The sequence below is a fragment of the Myxine glutinosa genome, chromosome 11 (assembly GCF_964187855.1).
Source record: "Myxine glutinosa chromosome 11, kmMyxGlut1.1, whole genome shotgun sequence".
Taxonomy (NCBI): domain Eukaryota; kingdom Metazoa; phylum Chordata; class Myxini; order Myxiniformes; family Myxinidae; genus Myxine; species Myxine glutinosa.
In genome coordinates this window covers 107,368,476-107,382,025 of record NC_136271.1, presented here as the reverse complement: position 1 = coordinate 107,382,025, position 13,550 = coordinate 107,368,476, and the positions used below count along the sequence as shown (strand labels likewise).

The 13,550-nt window shown below is 46.9% G+C and overlaps 1 protein-coding gene across 2 annotated transcripts in view; it reads right to left on the bottom strand.

Annotated features, from left to right (window-relative positions):
* Positions 1–13,550, bottom strand: part of YY1 (YY1 transcription factor) — an 84,689-nt gene that overhangs the window by 29,241 nt on the left and 41,898 nt on the right. Inside the window, exons 2-3 of one of the 2 annotated variants that reach the window (XM_068131321.2) lie at positions 10,643–10,811; positions 1,444–1,467 (exon numbers count right to left, since the gene is read on the bottom strand). In XM_068131321.2, coding sequence (XP_067987422.1) covers positions 1,444–1,467; positions 10,643–10,811 — 193 coding nt within the window. The remainder of the gene's footprint in view (positions 1–1,443; positions 1,468–10,642; positions 10,812–13,550) is intronic. The other variant, XM_068131322.2, reaches the window with a different exon arrangement.

Below are 13,550 nucleotides of genomic sequence, written 5' to 3'. Positions count from 1 at the left end.
TTCGCCGATGACATCCAGCTTTTCATCTCCACCAAGTCCATCTCCACCGCCACCCACTCTATCCTCTGACAAACTGCATCACTGAAATAAAATCCTGGCTTCAAATCAACTTCCTCAAACTTAACTGTGATAAATCTGAAATAATCATCATTGGCCCAAAAACGCTCACCAAGTCCACCCATAACTTTGCCCTCAACATCGACGGTTTCCCAGTATCCACCTCCCCTCACATCCGGAATCTTGGCATCATCTTTGACCAAACCCTCTCCGACAAATACGCTAAACAGATCACAAAGACAGCCTTCTTTCACCTGAAAAACATCGCCCGTCTCCGTCCATCCCTCTCCTCCGTGGCTGCAGAAACCCTCATCCACGCCTTCATCACTTCCCGTCTGGACTACTGCAATAGCCTCCTTTATGGTTCACCCTCAACAATCACCAATAAACTCCAATACTTTCAGAACTCCGCTGCCCGTCTACTCACCCATTCCCGGACCCGTGACCACATCACCCCCGTCCTTTACAAGCTTCACTGGCTCCCCATCTCCCAGAGAATCCAGTACAAAATCCTCCTCTTGACCTACAAAGCCCTCCATAACCTGGCCCCATCCTACCTGGCTGACCTCCTCTCCAGACACACTCCCACCCGCAACCTCCGCTCTGCTGGTACCAACCTCCTGACCCCCCCCATCCGGACCAAATTTAGATCCTGGGGGGACAAGGCCTTCTCCATCGCTGCTCCCACCCTCTGGAACTCGCTACCTCACACCATCAGAGACTCCTCCTCACTCACCACATTCAAAACATCACTCAAGACCCACCTGTTCAACACTGCATTCAACATTTAACCCACAGCATCTAACCCCTGACTATCTCCTCTCCTGCTCCCTCCTTTGTGCTTTGAATATTTCCCTATTGATTCTTCTTTTTTTTGCAATTGTTTTTATGTTTTGCTATGCATTATGTTTTGCACTCTGTCAAAGCGTCTTTGGGCTTCCTGAAAAGCGCTATATAAAATAAATGCATTATTATTATTATTTATATCTATATATATATATATATATATATGATGAGATATCAACAAACAGAGTCCTGGGAATCAACAGTGTACATGTAGCATGATAACATTTTTAGACATATATGGTGACTGTGATACTCAAGTACAGTCTTATGCCATGTGCACTGAAGTACCCGATGGCTGGATATAGTTTGCAGCTGGAGTTGTTATATATGGCCTATTCTCTCTCTTAAATCAATGTAAACGTCAGAAAAATAGCAAGTAATGGGGAGTTTGATATTCACCAAAAAAAACAAAGGCAGACATCATGTACCAGTGGGTAGAGATAACATTTCTATGATGAAGTGAAAGAGTAAGAAGGTGAGGGATAAGACGCTGAGTTTCTATGATGAAGTGAAAGAGCAGTTTATATGATGACGATCTACCTTGCTCTTCCACGAGGCTCGCTCCTGTAAAGAAAAAAAAGAAAAATAAAAAAGACTGTGGGATCTTTAAAATCCACCAACTACACTAAAACGGCACTCTTCGACGTCGCGACGTCGACCGATATGCCTCTGTCCACATTATTACCTAACGTAATAATGCTGCTGATCATTATACATACTCGTACCAAGTTTGATTCAAATCCCTTCAGCTGATTTCAAGTATCACATTTTTACCTGACAGGACCTCTGACCTTGGATGCAGAAATCTAATCAATTCATCTTTTCATCATAATATACACTTGTACCAAGTTTGGTCAAAATCCCATCCCTGGGTCAAAAGTTAGCGCAGTGACAGAATTTCTACCTAATGGGACTTCTGACCTTTGAACTTTAAACCCCACAATCAAGTTTGCTTATCTTTACATCATTATAATACTTATACCAAGTTTGACTTCATTCCCTTCAGCCATTCTTAAGTTATCGGGATAACAAACACCTATTAAAAACTCTGACCTTTGACCTCCTCATGCCGAAATCGAATCAATTGATCATTGCATCATAATACATACTTGTACCAAGTTTGGTCAAAATCACATCACAGGCTCACAAGTTATCGCGGTAACCGTATTTTTATCAAACATGACCTTGTGACCCCAAAATTGAATCAGTTCATCTTTACATCATTATACATACATGCACCAAGTTTGACATAGATCCCTTCAGCTGTTCTCAAGTTATTGCGGGAACAAAAACCTATCACGGACGGATGGACAACCCAAAAACATAATGCCTCCAGCCACTTCGTCGGCGAAGGAATAAGAAAAAGTTTCTGTTCAAGCTTCATGAGCTTCCAAGGGACGGCACACACTGATATATCGCCCTGCAGAGGAAACACCAGTGACAGTGTATAGCTGGCCCAAGATTCAATCCCACACTGGGTAGATCAGAGGTGTGTAAAAAAAAGAAGAAAAAAAAAGAAGCAAATTAGATGGAAAAAAGGATCAATCGCCGTCTACGTTTAAAGCCCTTGTAGAAGTTTACCCTCCCCAGCTAGTTTTTAATGTGGACAAAGCAGGGCTTTTTTTTGGAAGAGGTTGCCATCCTGTACGTTAATTTCCAAGGAAGGGGTGTCCAAGGAAAACACGAGGTTTCCCCCGGGAGGGGTCACCTGCTGTTTTTCCATTTGCCACTTCGCGTCGCCTGCGTCCCATGGAAGTTTTCTTTTTGTATACCAAGTCCAGGCTAGTGTAAGAGATAACTCATTTTCGTTTTGCCGTTTTGTGGTATGTTTTGCCTCGTTGGGGGCCAGGCCCAGGGAATTAGGGGTATGGGTCAGGACCAGGGACCTTTTTGTGGACTCCAGGAGCAGGTACGATCCTGTCCCTGGGCCCCTTCTCGCATACCCACTCGTCTACCGAACGAAGGCAGTCAGTGGTCAAAACGCTAGCTCCAAGACACCTCAATGGTAACTCATGCATAAATGTACAAAATGTATATTTTTATCACAAAAATTTATTAGTTTAACGGTGTTCATTAATGACGTTTTTAATTAATTCATCATTCATTAATTAGTTAGTTTAACGTTGTACGTCATCTCGGGATATGCTCCGCAGGTTGGTCGGAACAATGAAGGGAAAGACAACTGTTGACTACCTGATGGTGCGTACACAAGATAGGGGCCACCTCCGGGACACAAAGGTGATCCCGGGGGAGGAGGCTGTTTCACAGCACCACTTGGTTGTCTGCGACATAAGGGTGAAAGGTGCGAGGAGAGCTCGATGGGTGAAGTACCAACCGAGAATGAAGGTGTGGAGGTTGAAAGAGGTGACAGTGAGGGAGGCATTAAAAGAGAGGCTGAGTATGGTAGAGGATGATGTGGTTGAACTTGAAAGTCGTTGGATGTCAATGAAAGATAGTCTGTTGGGAGCCGTTGGTGAGGTATGTGGATGGACAAAAGGACCACCGAGGCACTCAGAAACATGGTGGTGGGATGATGAAGTTGGAAAGAGGATTGACGAGAAGAGGAAGAAGTTCAAGGAGTGGCAGAAGGCGAAGGGCACGGGGGCAGAAAAGGCAGAGCATGAAAGTTATAAGGCAGCCAAGAAGGCTGCAAAGAAAGAGGAGGCGCTAACAAAGGCGCAGGAGGCATGCAGGAAAATGTTCGGAGAACGCTTGGATTCGGAAGAGGGTCAGAGAGCGGAATTCAGGATTGTAAATCAGATAGCAAAAGAGGTGTGATGTAATGGGGGTGAGTTGCTTGAAGGATGAAGTGGGACAAATCGTTTTGGACCCACATGGAATTAAAGGAAGATGGAAGAGATATATGGAAATGCTGTTGAATGCAGAGAATGAATGGGATGGCAACATAGAGAGTAACCCAGTTTTAGGACCGGCAGAGAAGATAACTGAGAAGGAAGTTGAGGAAGCGATAAAAGCAATGAAGAGTAGAAAAGCAGGAGGGCTGCCGGGAGTTGTGGGAGATGTGTTGAAGGCAGCAGGAAGTTGGGATGTGAAGAGAATGACAGAGATCTGTAATCTGGTGGTGAAAGAAGGCCGCATTCCAGTGAATTGGGAACTGAGTACCCTCGTCCCTCTATACAAGGGGAAAGGTGACCCTCTGGACTGTGGCGCGTATCGAGCGATAAAGTTATTGCAGCATGGAATGAAGGTATTGGAAAGGGTGTTGGAGAGGAGGATAAGGAAGAAAGTGAAGATTGACGAAATGCAGTTTGGATTTATGGCAGGAAGAGGAACAACATACGCACTTTTTATTGTAAGGCAGTTGCAGGAGAAGTATGTGGAGAAGAGGAAGAAGTTGTTTCTTGGGTTTGTTGATATGGAGAAAGCATTCAATAGGGTTCCACGTGAAGTAGTGACATGGGCATTGAGGAAATTAGGAGTGGAGGAATGGTTGATCAGAGTAGTGATGGCAATGTACGAAAGAGTGCGCACAGCTGTAAGGATGAAGGACGGGAACAGTGGTGAGTTAGAGGTGAAGGTGGGAGTGCATCAGGGGTGGGTACTAAGTCTACTCCTTTTTGTAGCTGTGATGGAGGTGCTGGCTCGGAACGTAAAGGAGGGTTTACTGTGGGAGTTGTTGTATGGAGATGATCTGGTGTTGATTGCAGAAAGTATGGATGGACTGAAGGAGAAGATGTACTGAAGGTACTGAAGGAGAAGGAGAAGATGTACTGAAGAGTATGGTAGAGGTAGAGGATGAGTATGGTAGAGGATGATGTGGTTGGTAGAGGTAGAGGATGATGAGGTAGAGGATGATGAGGTAAGGAATGTGTGGAGACAAAAGGGCTGAAGGTGAATATCGGAAAGATGAAGGTGATGGCAAGTGGCAAAGCATGTGGTGAGATGGAAAGAACTGGGAAGTGGCCGTGTGCTGTGTGCAGGAAGGGTGTCGGAGTGAACTCCATTCAATGTACAATGTGTGCTGAGTTGGTTCATCAAAAATGTAGTGGTCTGAGAAGGTCATTAACCAGTGTGGCAGCAACATTCAAGTGTAAGGTGTGCACAGAGGGAGCTGCAGATGGAGGAAATGTTGAGTTGGATCTTGGAGACAGCGTGAAGCTGGAAGGTGTGAAAACATTTTGCTAACTAGGAGACATGGATCAGACTCGGCGACGGTTGCTCGAGTGAGATGTGCATGGAAGAAGTTTCGGGAACTGAGTGGCGTGCTGACGAGGAGGGGAGTGTCGTTGAAGCTGAAGGGAAAGGTGTATGCTGCATGTGTGAGAAGTGTGATGATTTATGGGAGCGAGACATGGGTAATGAACGTAGAGCAGCAACGAAGGCTGGAAAGGGTGGAAATGGATTTGACTTCGACCTCTGCACGGCAGCAAAGTTAAGGTATTTTTTCCATTCGTGTTTTCGTCAATTTCTACTCGTTTTTTATTGTGCATGTGTTGCAGTGTGTTTTCCAGTTGGTGTTGATTTGCAATTCATGCAAACTTTTGTATAATTTAATCGTTTTCTGTTCCCACCGCGTGCGCGGCCTGGTTTCTCTCGGCTTCCCTCCCCCCATCGGTGTTTTGTGAATTTAAGTTCTTTCCTTCGCTGTATTGCATATTTCTTAGATTTTCTCTTCTCCCCCTAACTTCCCCGAACATCGACCACTTGTCTAACGTTTTAAATACCGTCTGGCAAATACCGTAATTAATCGTGTTCTGCTCCTTGTGTGCGGCCTTGTAGCCCCGTTGGTGTTTGTTAACTTAAGTCCCCTACTTCGTGTTTTGCTTGGCTCTTAGATTTTTCCCTTCCACCCCGAACATAATACTCTTTGTCTGACGTTTAAAATCCCCCCCCCCCCCAAAAAAAAAACAAACAAAAAAAAACTTTTATTTTCCTTTCTCGACGTGTGCTGTTGTCTCATCCTGTACTTCTGTCCAGGTGTGCTATTCGCCCCGCCCCCATTATCTCCTTGCCATCCACCTTTTGCCCTGTTCACGTGACTCGTGGTGGTCCCTCTCGGCCCTCCCCCCGTTGGATTTTTGTGCATTTAAGATTGTTCACGTTTCTGTTGAAATATCATTGAAATATGTTCAAACTTTCCCCTTCAGTGTTTTATTCAGTGGTATATTACAACACGCTGTTTTTCTTCATATTTAAAAGGCTTCTTTCAATTTCCTCTCCAACTCATTCCACTTCAAAAAAAAAAAAATTCTCCCCTTATAACTCTAAATTCACATTCATTCCATCCCTCCTCCACCGTTCTTCATCGGATTGCTGACTTGAAAATCACAATAAACCCAATTTGTTATCAATCTTCGTCTTTCATTAATCATCCACTTTCTAAACTCCCCTCTTTCCCCTCCCCTCCAAATCCCCCCCCTTGCCCCTACACTCCTAAACTCCCCCCTTGCCCATCCACTCCTAAACTCCCCCCTTGCCCCTCCACTCCTAAACTCCCCCCTTGCCCTTCCCCTCCTGAATTCCCCCCTTGCCCCTTCCCTCCGAAACTCCCCCCTTGACCCTCCCCTCCACTCCTCCCCTCCGAAACTCCCCCTTCACTCCTCCCCTTCAAAACGCCCACCCAACCCCTCCCATTCAAATCTCCTCCCATACCATTCCTCTCCAATTCTCCCTCCCCCCTCCTCCTCCTCCTCAAAGCTCCCTCCTCCCCTTCTACTTTCCTCTGCCCCCCCTCAAACAACCCCTCACTGTGCCTCATCCCTTCACCATCAAACCTTTCGTTCTCCTCATCCTTCCCTTTCTTGTACCTCTTCTGTAATCTCTGACACACTATCAACTGCTCTCCCTACCTCCCCCTCTCATCCTTCATCTTACCCTACCTCTCCCCTCCCCTGTCCTGTACCCGATGCTCCCCCTCTCTCTTCATCAATGGTATGGACCTCAAACATCCGTGGCCTTCGCTCAAACCTGACTGATCTCTCCATACAGGTTGCTTCTGACAATCCAGACTTGATCTGCTTCACAGAAACTTTCCTCCTTCAAGATGTCTCTGATTCCTTAATATCTCTTCCTGGTTACTCCCTCCTCCGGTATGATAGACCTGAGCCTCGTCCTGGTGGTGGGGTGGCTATCTTCATCAAAAACTCTCTTCCTCACTCTCCTTGCACTGCCCTCTCTCCACCTCACCCCTAGGAGTACCTCTGGCTACGGCTTCCTCTCCGCTCCCACCTTTTGTTCATATGTGTTCTGTACCGTCCTCCAAACAGTGATGACTCCATTTACATTTCACTGTCTGACAACATGGACCAATTCTATCCACTCATCCCAACTCTCTCTTCCTCATATGTGGCGACTTCAACTGTCATCATGCCAGCTGGCTGGGTGTGGGTTCATCTCCCACCAGCCATGGCACCTCAGCAAAGGACTTCTGCGACTCCCTGGGATTGACACAATCTGTCAATTTCCCGACGCGGATCTCAGCCAATGGTGTATCTTCTCTTCTAGACTTGGTTATGACAAACTTCCCTGCTAATGTCTTCTGCCCCAATCGGTTCTTCTGATCATGTGCTTGTTAAGGTGGACATCTCTCTGGCCATTCTCAGAGAGCCTCCTCAGCGTCGCCGAGTCTGGCATTTCACTCAGGCCGACTGGCACGGTCTTCAAGCAGCCATCAATCATCTGGACGGGTCTCCCATCTCCACTGCCTCTGACATCAACTCATCCTGGGAATTCTTCCAATGCAAACTGCTCTCTCTCATGCACAGATTTATCCCATCTCGTCTTCAGTTGTCTTACCCTTCCTCCCGTCCATGGTACACTGAATCTTGTGGTGAGGCAGTTGCCCTGAAACAATTTGCCTTTGCCTCTTGGAAGGCAAATCCAACTGAAGGCAATCTCAGTTCCTTCCACCAAGCTCGGAACAAGTGTGTGTCTACCCTCAGGAGGGCCAGGAAACACTATCTCTCCACACTCAAGATTGAACTCTCAAACCTGTCTCCTTCCTCCAAATCCTGGTGGCATCTGGTCAAATCCGTTTCTGGTGTTTGTTCCCCTTCCATCCCCTCCCTTACCTCAAATGGCTACACAGTTGACACCGCAGGTGACAAAGCCGAATGCCTCAACTCTGTGTTTGCCTCAAAATCTTGTGTCCCAAACCCATCTCTCTCTGTTCCCACCTTACCCAGTCGAACCCAACTGCTCCTGGACTGTGTCCTTCTCTCCTGACAAGGTGGAGAAGTTTTTATCAAACCTCGACTCTGATTCTGCAACTGGACCAGACGGCATCAGCCCACGGGTCCTAAAATCCTGCTCTGCCGCTCTATCTCACCCTCTCTCTGTTCTTTTCACCCTCTCTTTTGCTCAAGGTCATCTGCCAGCATCCTGGAAATCAGCAAACATTACCACTTTACACAAAAAAGGTGCAAAAACAGATCCTTGCAACGACAGACCAATCAGCCTGCTCCCAATTATCAGCAAAGTCATGGACCATCATTGCTTCGGATATCAAATCCTTCCTCTTCTCCAATGGCTTGATCTCCGATCATCAATTTGGATTCAGACCAGGTCATTCTACTCTGGACATGCTGCTTCTGCTGTCTCAACAATGGATGGAGGTCCTCAATGCCAAACAGGAAATCAGAGCCGTCTCCCTTGACATATCACGTGCCTTCGATACGGTCTGGCACCCAGCTCTGCTCACCAAACTCTCCTCCTATGGTATCCATGGAAATCTCCATGCATGGCTTGCGGACTTCCTCTCTGGTCGGAGACAACGTGTGGCCCTGAATGGATTTCTCTCATCTCCCCTTCCTGTTCAGGCTGGAGTTCCCCAAGGCAGTGTTCTGGGCCCTGTGCTTTTTCTGGTCTTTATCAATGATCTCTCCGACTCTCTGGAAAATCCTCTCTATCTCTTTGCTGATGACTCCACTCTCTGCCGCTCCATTCCTCTTCCCTCAGATCGGCAATCTGCAGCCTCCTCACTCTCTGAAGACCTGGACAAAATCACAGACTGGTCAAACAAGTGGAACATGTCTTTCAATCCTGACAAATCTCACACTCTTACTATGTCTCTCCGAAAAGATCGACTGGACAACCCTCCCATCTACTTTCTCAACAATCCTCTCCAAGAAGTTCTGCCGCTCAAGCTTTTGGGTCTCACTATCTGCCATGATCTTTCTTGGGAAAACCACATTTCCAAGCTGGTCTCCAAAGCCAGTCGCCGACTGGGCATCCTCCGTCGTACGAAGTCCTTCCTCGGCACACCTGAGCTCCTCACCACATACAAGGCTTTGATCCGCAGCTCAATGGAATACTGTTCTCCCCTATGGGCTGGTGCTCCTGCCTCAAACCTAGCTCGGCTTCACGCTGTTGAAACCAAAGCTTTCAGAATCATTGGAATCTCCCGTGATGAAGCTATCTCCGAGGGCCTTTCACTCACTCACCGCAGACAGGTAGGTGGTCTTTCTGTCTTCTACCGACTCCTCTCCAGCCTTGCTCCCCCAGCTCTCTCTGTGCTTTGTCCCCCAAATATTCCTACAGGTCGCACAAGTTCTGCCAGCAACCCCCTGATGGTTAAACTGCCGAAGTCTCGGCTCTCTGCTCACTTTCACTCTTTCATTCCTGTTTTCTCCCGCCTCTGGAACAAACTCCCACACTCCCTTCAATCCCACTCCTCCCTCCAGGTCTTTAAAACAGCTGTTCACCACCATCTCTTATCTTTCCCCATCCAAAACCTTGATCTTTTCTACCCCCACTAATTCACCCCAGATCCACCTTGTTTGAAATTCCAACTTCTTTCCTGGAAGTCTTGGCAGTGTCCATATGTTTTATACCTCTCCCACCCCACCCCCCCCTTCCCATGCCTCCCCCCCCCCCCTAAGCCCTCTCCCTCCCACAGATCTCTCGATGTCCCTGCTCTCAGATGTTGTGTTTGTGTTCCTCCCCCTCTCGCCCCATCTTGTCTACCGCTCCCCACGTTATATGTTTTATGTGTCGGTTTGTCTTTCTGTGTGATTAATGTTAGCTCTTCCACGAGCCTCGATCTTGTTTTCAAAAAAAAAAAAAAAAGCGAATGGTTTGGTGGATGTGCGGAGTATTGTTTAGAGAGAGGAAGACAAATGATGAATTGCGAAAGATGATGGGAATAGAGCCTGTGATGGATGCTGTGAAGAGAAACAGGTTGAGATGGTTTGGTCATGTGTTGAGGAAGGATGAAAGTGACTGGTTGAGAAGAGTGATGGAAATGAATGTAGAAGGAAGTAGAGGACGGGGAAGAACGCAAAAGACTTGGCTAAAGATGGTGGAAGAAGAAATGCGGGCAAGGGGGTTAACAAGGGGAGACGCAGAAAATAGGGCAAAATGGAGAAGATTGTAATGGGGACCGGACCGCAAGGCTAATCCCCGCTGCAGCAGGAAAAATGGCCTTAAAATGCCTGTTGTTGTTGTTCATTAACGATTTCAGGTTATTACAGTTAATATATATCATTATTATGTCCCTGGAGGTACCGCATCTATCCTGGAAATAGTGTGTCCGGTCCATGTACCCTCATTAACACAATGCTTTATGAGCCTCGTTCTGTGCGAAATTGCTATTGCTCAAATCTCTCAGGAACCCATCCTTTGCGCAACCGGGGTATTCCTGTTAAATGGTTTTGTAGATTTTGCACAAATGGGTTATTATTTGTCCAACCTCGTTTATCATTCTCATGTATGTTCGTGTGTGGAGAGTACAAAAAAACCATTTATTAAATTACCCCCATCACCCAGGAAGTAAGCAGACCTGGCGAACTCTGCAAGCTGTTTGGGATCTGACAGGTCAACACCTGGAATCCCACCGGGAGGCAGTTTCTTGCCAGTGATGTATTCGGTATAATCCGGCACTGGAGAACTGGCAGACACCACCTCCTCAACGACATCCTCTGGCTCAACATCCGATTTCTTGTCCTCAGCTGCAATACACACGAACTAGTGTAAAACAACTACAAGACAAAGACCGTGGTATTTGTCTAAATAGAAAAGGTCCAACCATTGACATTCTTTACCTAGATAAAGTGAACAACCTTATGATTTCCATGCTGCACATCTCTCTTTCCAGAGGCACCTGCACCCTACATCATGGCTTTCAATGACAACCCTCAAAATTATGCCGATCATCAGGGCATCGACACTACTTTCAGGGGAGTGGGGATGAGAGGGGAGGGGTTAGGGCAGAGGAGAGGAAAGGGAAGGGTGTGGGAGGGAGAGGGGAAGGGTGTGGGAGGGAGAGGGGAAGGGTAGAGGAGAAGGGGAAGGGGTGGGGAAGAATGGGGATAGGGGAAGGGGAAGGGTGGGGGAGGAGTTGAGTGGGGGGGAGGGGGATGAGGAGTAGGACAGGGAGGGGGGAGGAGGACGGGGACAGGTGGGTACAGGAGGGAGCAGGGAGGCAAGGAGCAGGACGGAGCAGGGGGACGGGGAGTGGGGAGAGCAGGAGGGAGCAGGAAGGAGCAGGAAGACAGGGAGGGGGAGAGCAGGACTGACACATAGAACATATAATAAAAGAGCTCACCCATAGAATGCAAGAGATTGATGATTTTATGTGATGATTTTACATCATGTAAGAGCTAACACAAAGAATACATAATAAAAGGAGGGGGAGACAAGAGGGGGAGAGAGAGAGGGAATCACAACAACAGTGGAGACCAGGGACATCGGGAGATTTGTGAAAGGGAGAGGGCTGGGGCGGCGTACACAGGATAAGCAAGATGGACAATACAAGGACTTTTAGGAAAGAAAACGGAATTTGAAAGAGGTGGATTTGGGGTGGATCAACAGGGATAGAAAAGATTAAAGCTTTGTATGGGGGGTGGTGGTGATAACAGGTGGTGGTGAACAGGTGTTTTAAAGACTTGGAGGGAGGAGTGGGATCAAAGAGAGTGTGGGAGATTGTTAAAGAGGTGGGAGAAAAGAGGGATGAAAGAGTGAAGATGAGCAGAGAGTGTTGATTTTGGCAGTTTCACCAGAAAAGGGTTGCTGTCAGATCTTGAGTCATGTAAAGAACATTTGGGGACAGAGCACAGACAGAGCAGGGGGTACAAGGCTGGAGAGGAGTCGGTAGAAGACAGAAAGACCACCAACCTGCCTGCGGCGAGAGAGTGAAAAGCCCTCGGAGTTAGCTTCATCGCGGGAGATTCCAATGATTCTGAAAGCTTTGGTTTCTACAGCGTGAAGTCGAGTTAGATGTGAGGCAGGAGCACCAGCCCAGAGCGGAGAGCAGTACTCCATTGAGCTGCGGATGAAAGCTTTGTATGTGGTGAGGAGCTCAAAAGTGCCAAGAAAGGACTTTGCCGACTGAGGATGCCCTGTCAACGACTAGCTTTGGATGCCAGCTTGGAAATGTGGTTTTCCCAGGAAAATCATGGCAGATGGTGAGACCCAAAAGCTTGAGTGACAGAACTTCTTCAAGAGGATTGTTGAGAAAGTAGATGAGAGGGTTGTCCAGACGGTCTTTTCAGAGAGATATAGTGAGTGTAAGATTTGTCAGGATTGAAAGACATGTTCCACTTGTTTGACCAGTTTGTGATATTGTCCAGGTCTGCAGAAAGTGAAGAGGCTGCTGCCTGCCGATCTGAGGGTTGAGATATGGAGCGGCAGAGAGTGGAGTCATCAGCAAAGAGATAAAGAGAATTTTCCAGAGTCGGAGAGATCATTAATGAAGACGAGAAAAAGCACAGGACCCAGAACACTGCCTTGAGGAACTCCAGCCTGAACAGGAAGAGGAGATGAGAGAATTCCATTTAGAACCACATGTTGACTACGACAGGAGAGTAAGTCGGTGAGCCATTCGTGGAAATTTCCACGGATACCATAAGTCATAGCCTTTATGAAAAGACAAAATGTGGACATAGTTTTTCCTTTTCATTAAAAAGAAACCTCCAGGTAGATGACCAGTTGAATATTTCTACCAGATCAGCAAGGATTGATTCCACAACCTTGCTCCTCATCGGCAGAAGGCTGACCACGGGCATCAATCTTTAGTAGATGGTGGGGGGAACATATCCCCCTATTTTTTGGAGAAGTGGGGACAGCATATTTATTGTCTCCCTGCTTTTTAGTTGTATAAACAAAAAAATGTTTATACTCTCAAAGGATTACGAAAGCAGCTTTCATTGCAATTAATTAAATACATTTTATGAAAAGTGTGAATGAGCAATTAATTACTCGGCAAGTAGAATATTAGATTCTGTGGTTTTGGGAGCATTGTTTACATCATTGCTGTACAGCCCAAACAATTAATTACATCACCAGCCTCCTCTTGGTTTGTGTTGATTAGTTTTGTTTGGCTGCACTTTCTTGGCCGCAACCAGTCTGTATTGCTTTCTGTTCCACAACACATGTGGACCGGCACTCCAAGAACGCCATGTTTACGCGTATAGATAACAACTTGAGCATCGTTCCACCATATTAAACATTTTTCTAAGGCCGTTTCTAATAACAAAAATAACTAGAAAGCTTCTCAAAATTCAAAGACCACCCGTGTCTGCTTTGCACCCAAACTAAACTTGACAAAAAACAACTGTTTGTTTAGCCCTCCCCCCCCCCCCCCCCCTCCCACCATTCCCGCACAGCAGGTGTGTGTGTGTGTGTGTGTGTGTGTGCGTGTGTGTGCGCGCGCGCGCGCCTAGGCCGTAACTTTATTAGTATTACCATTT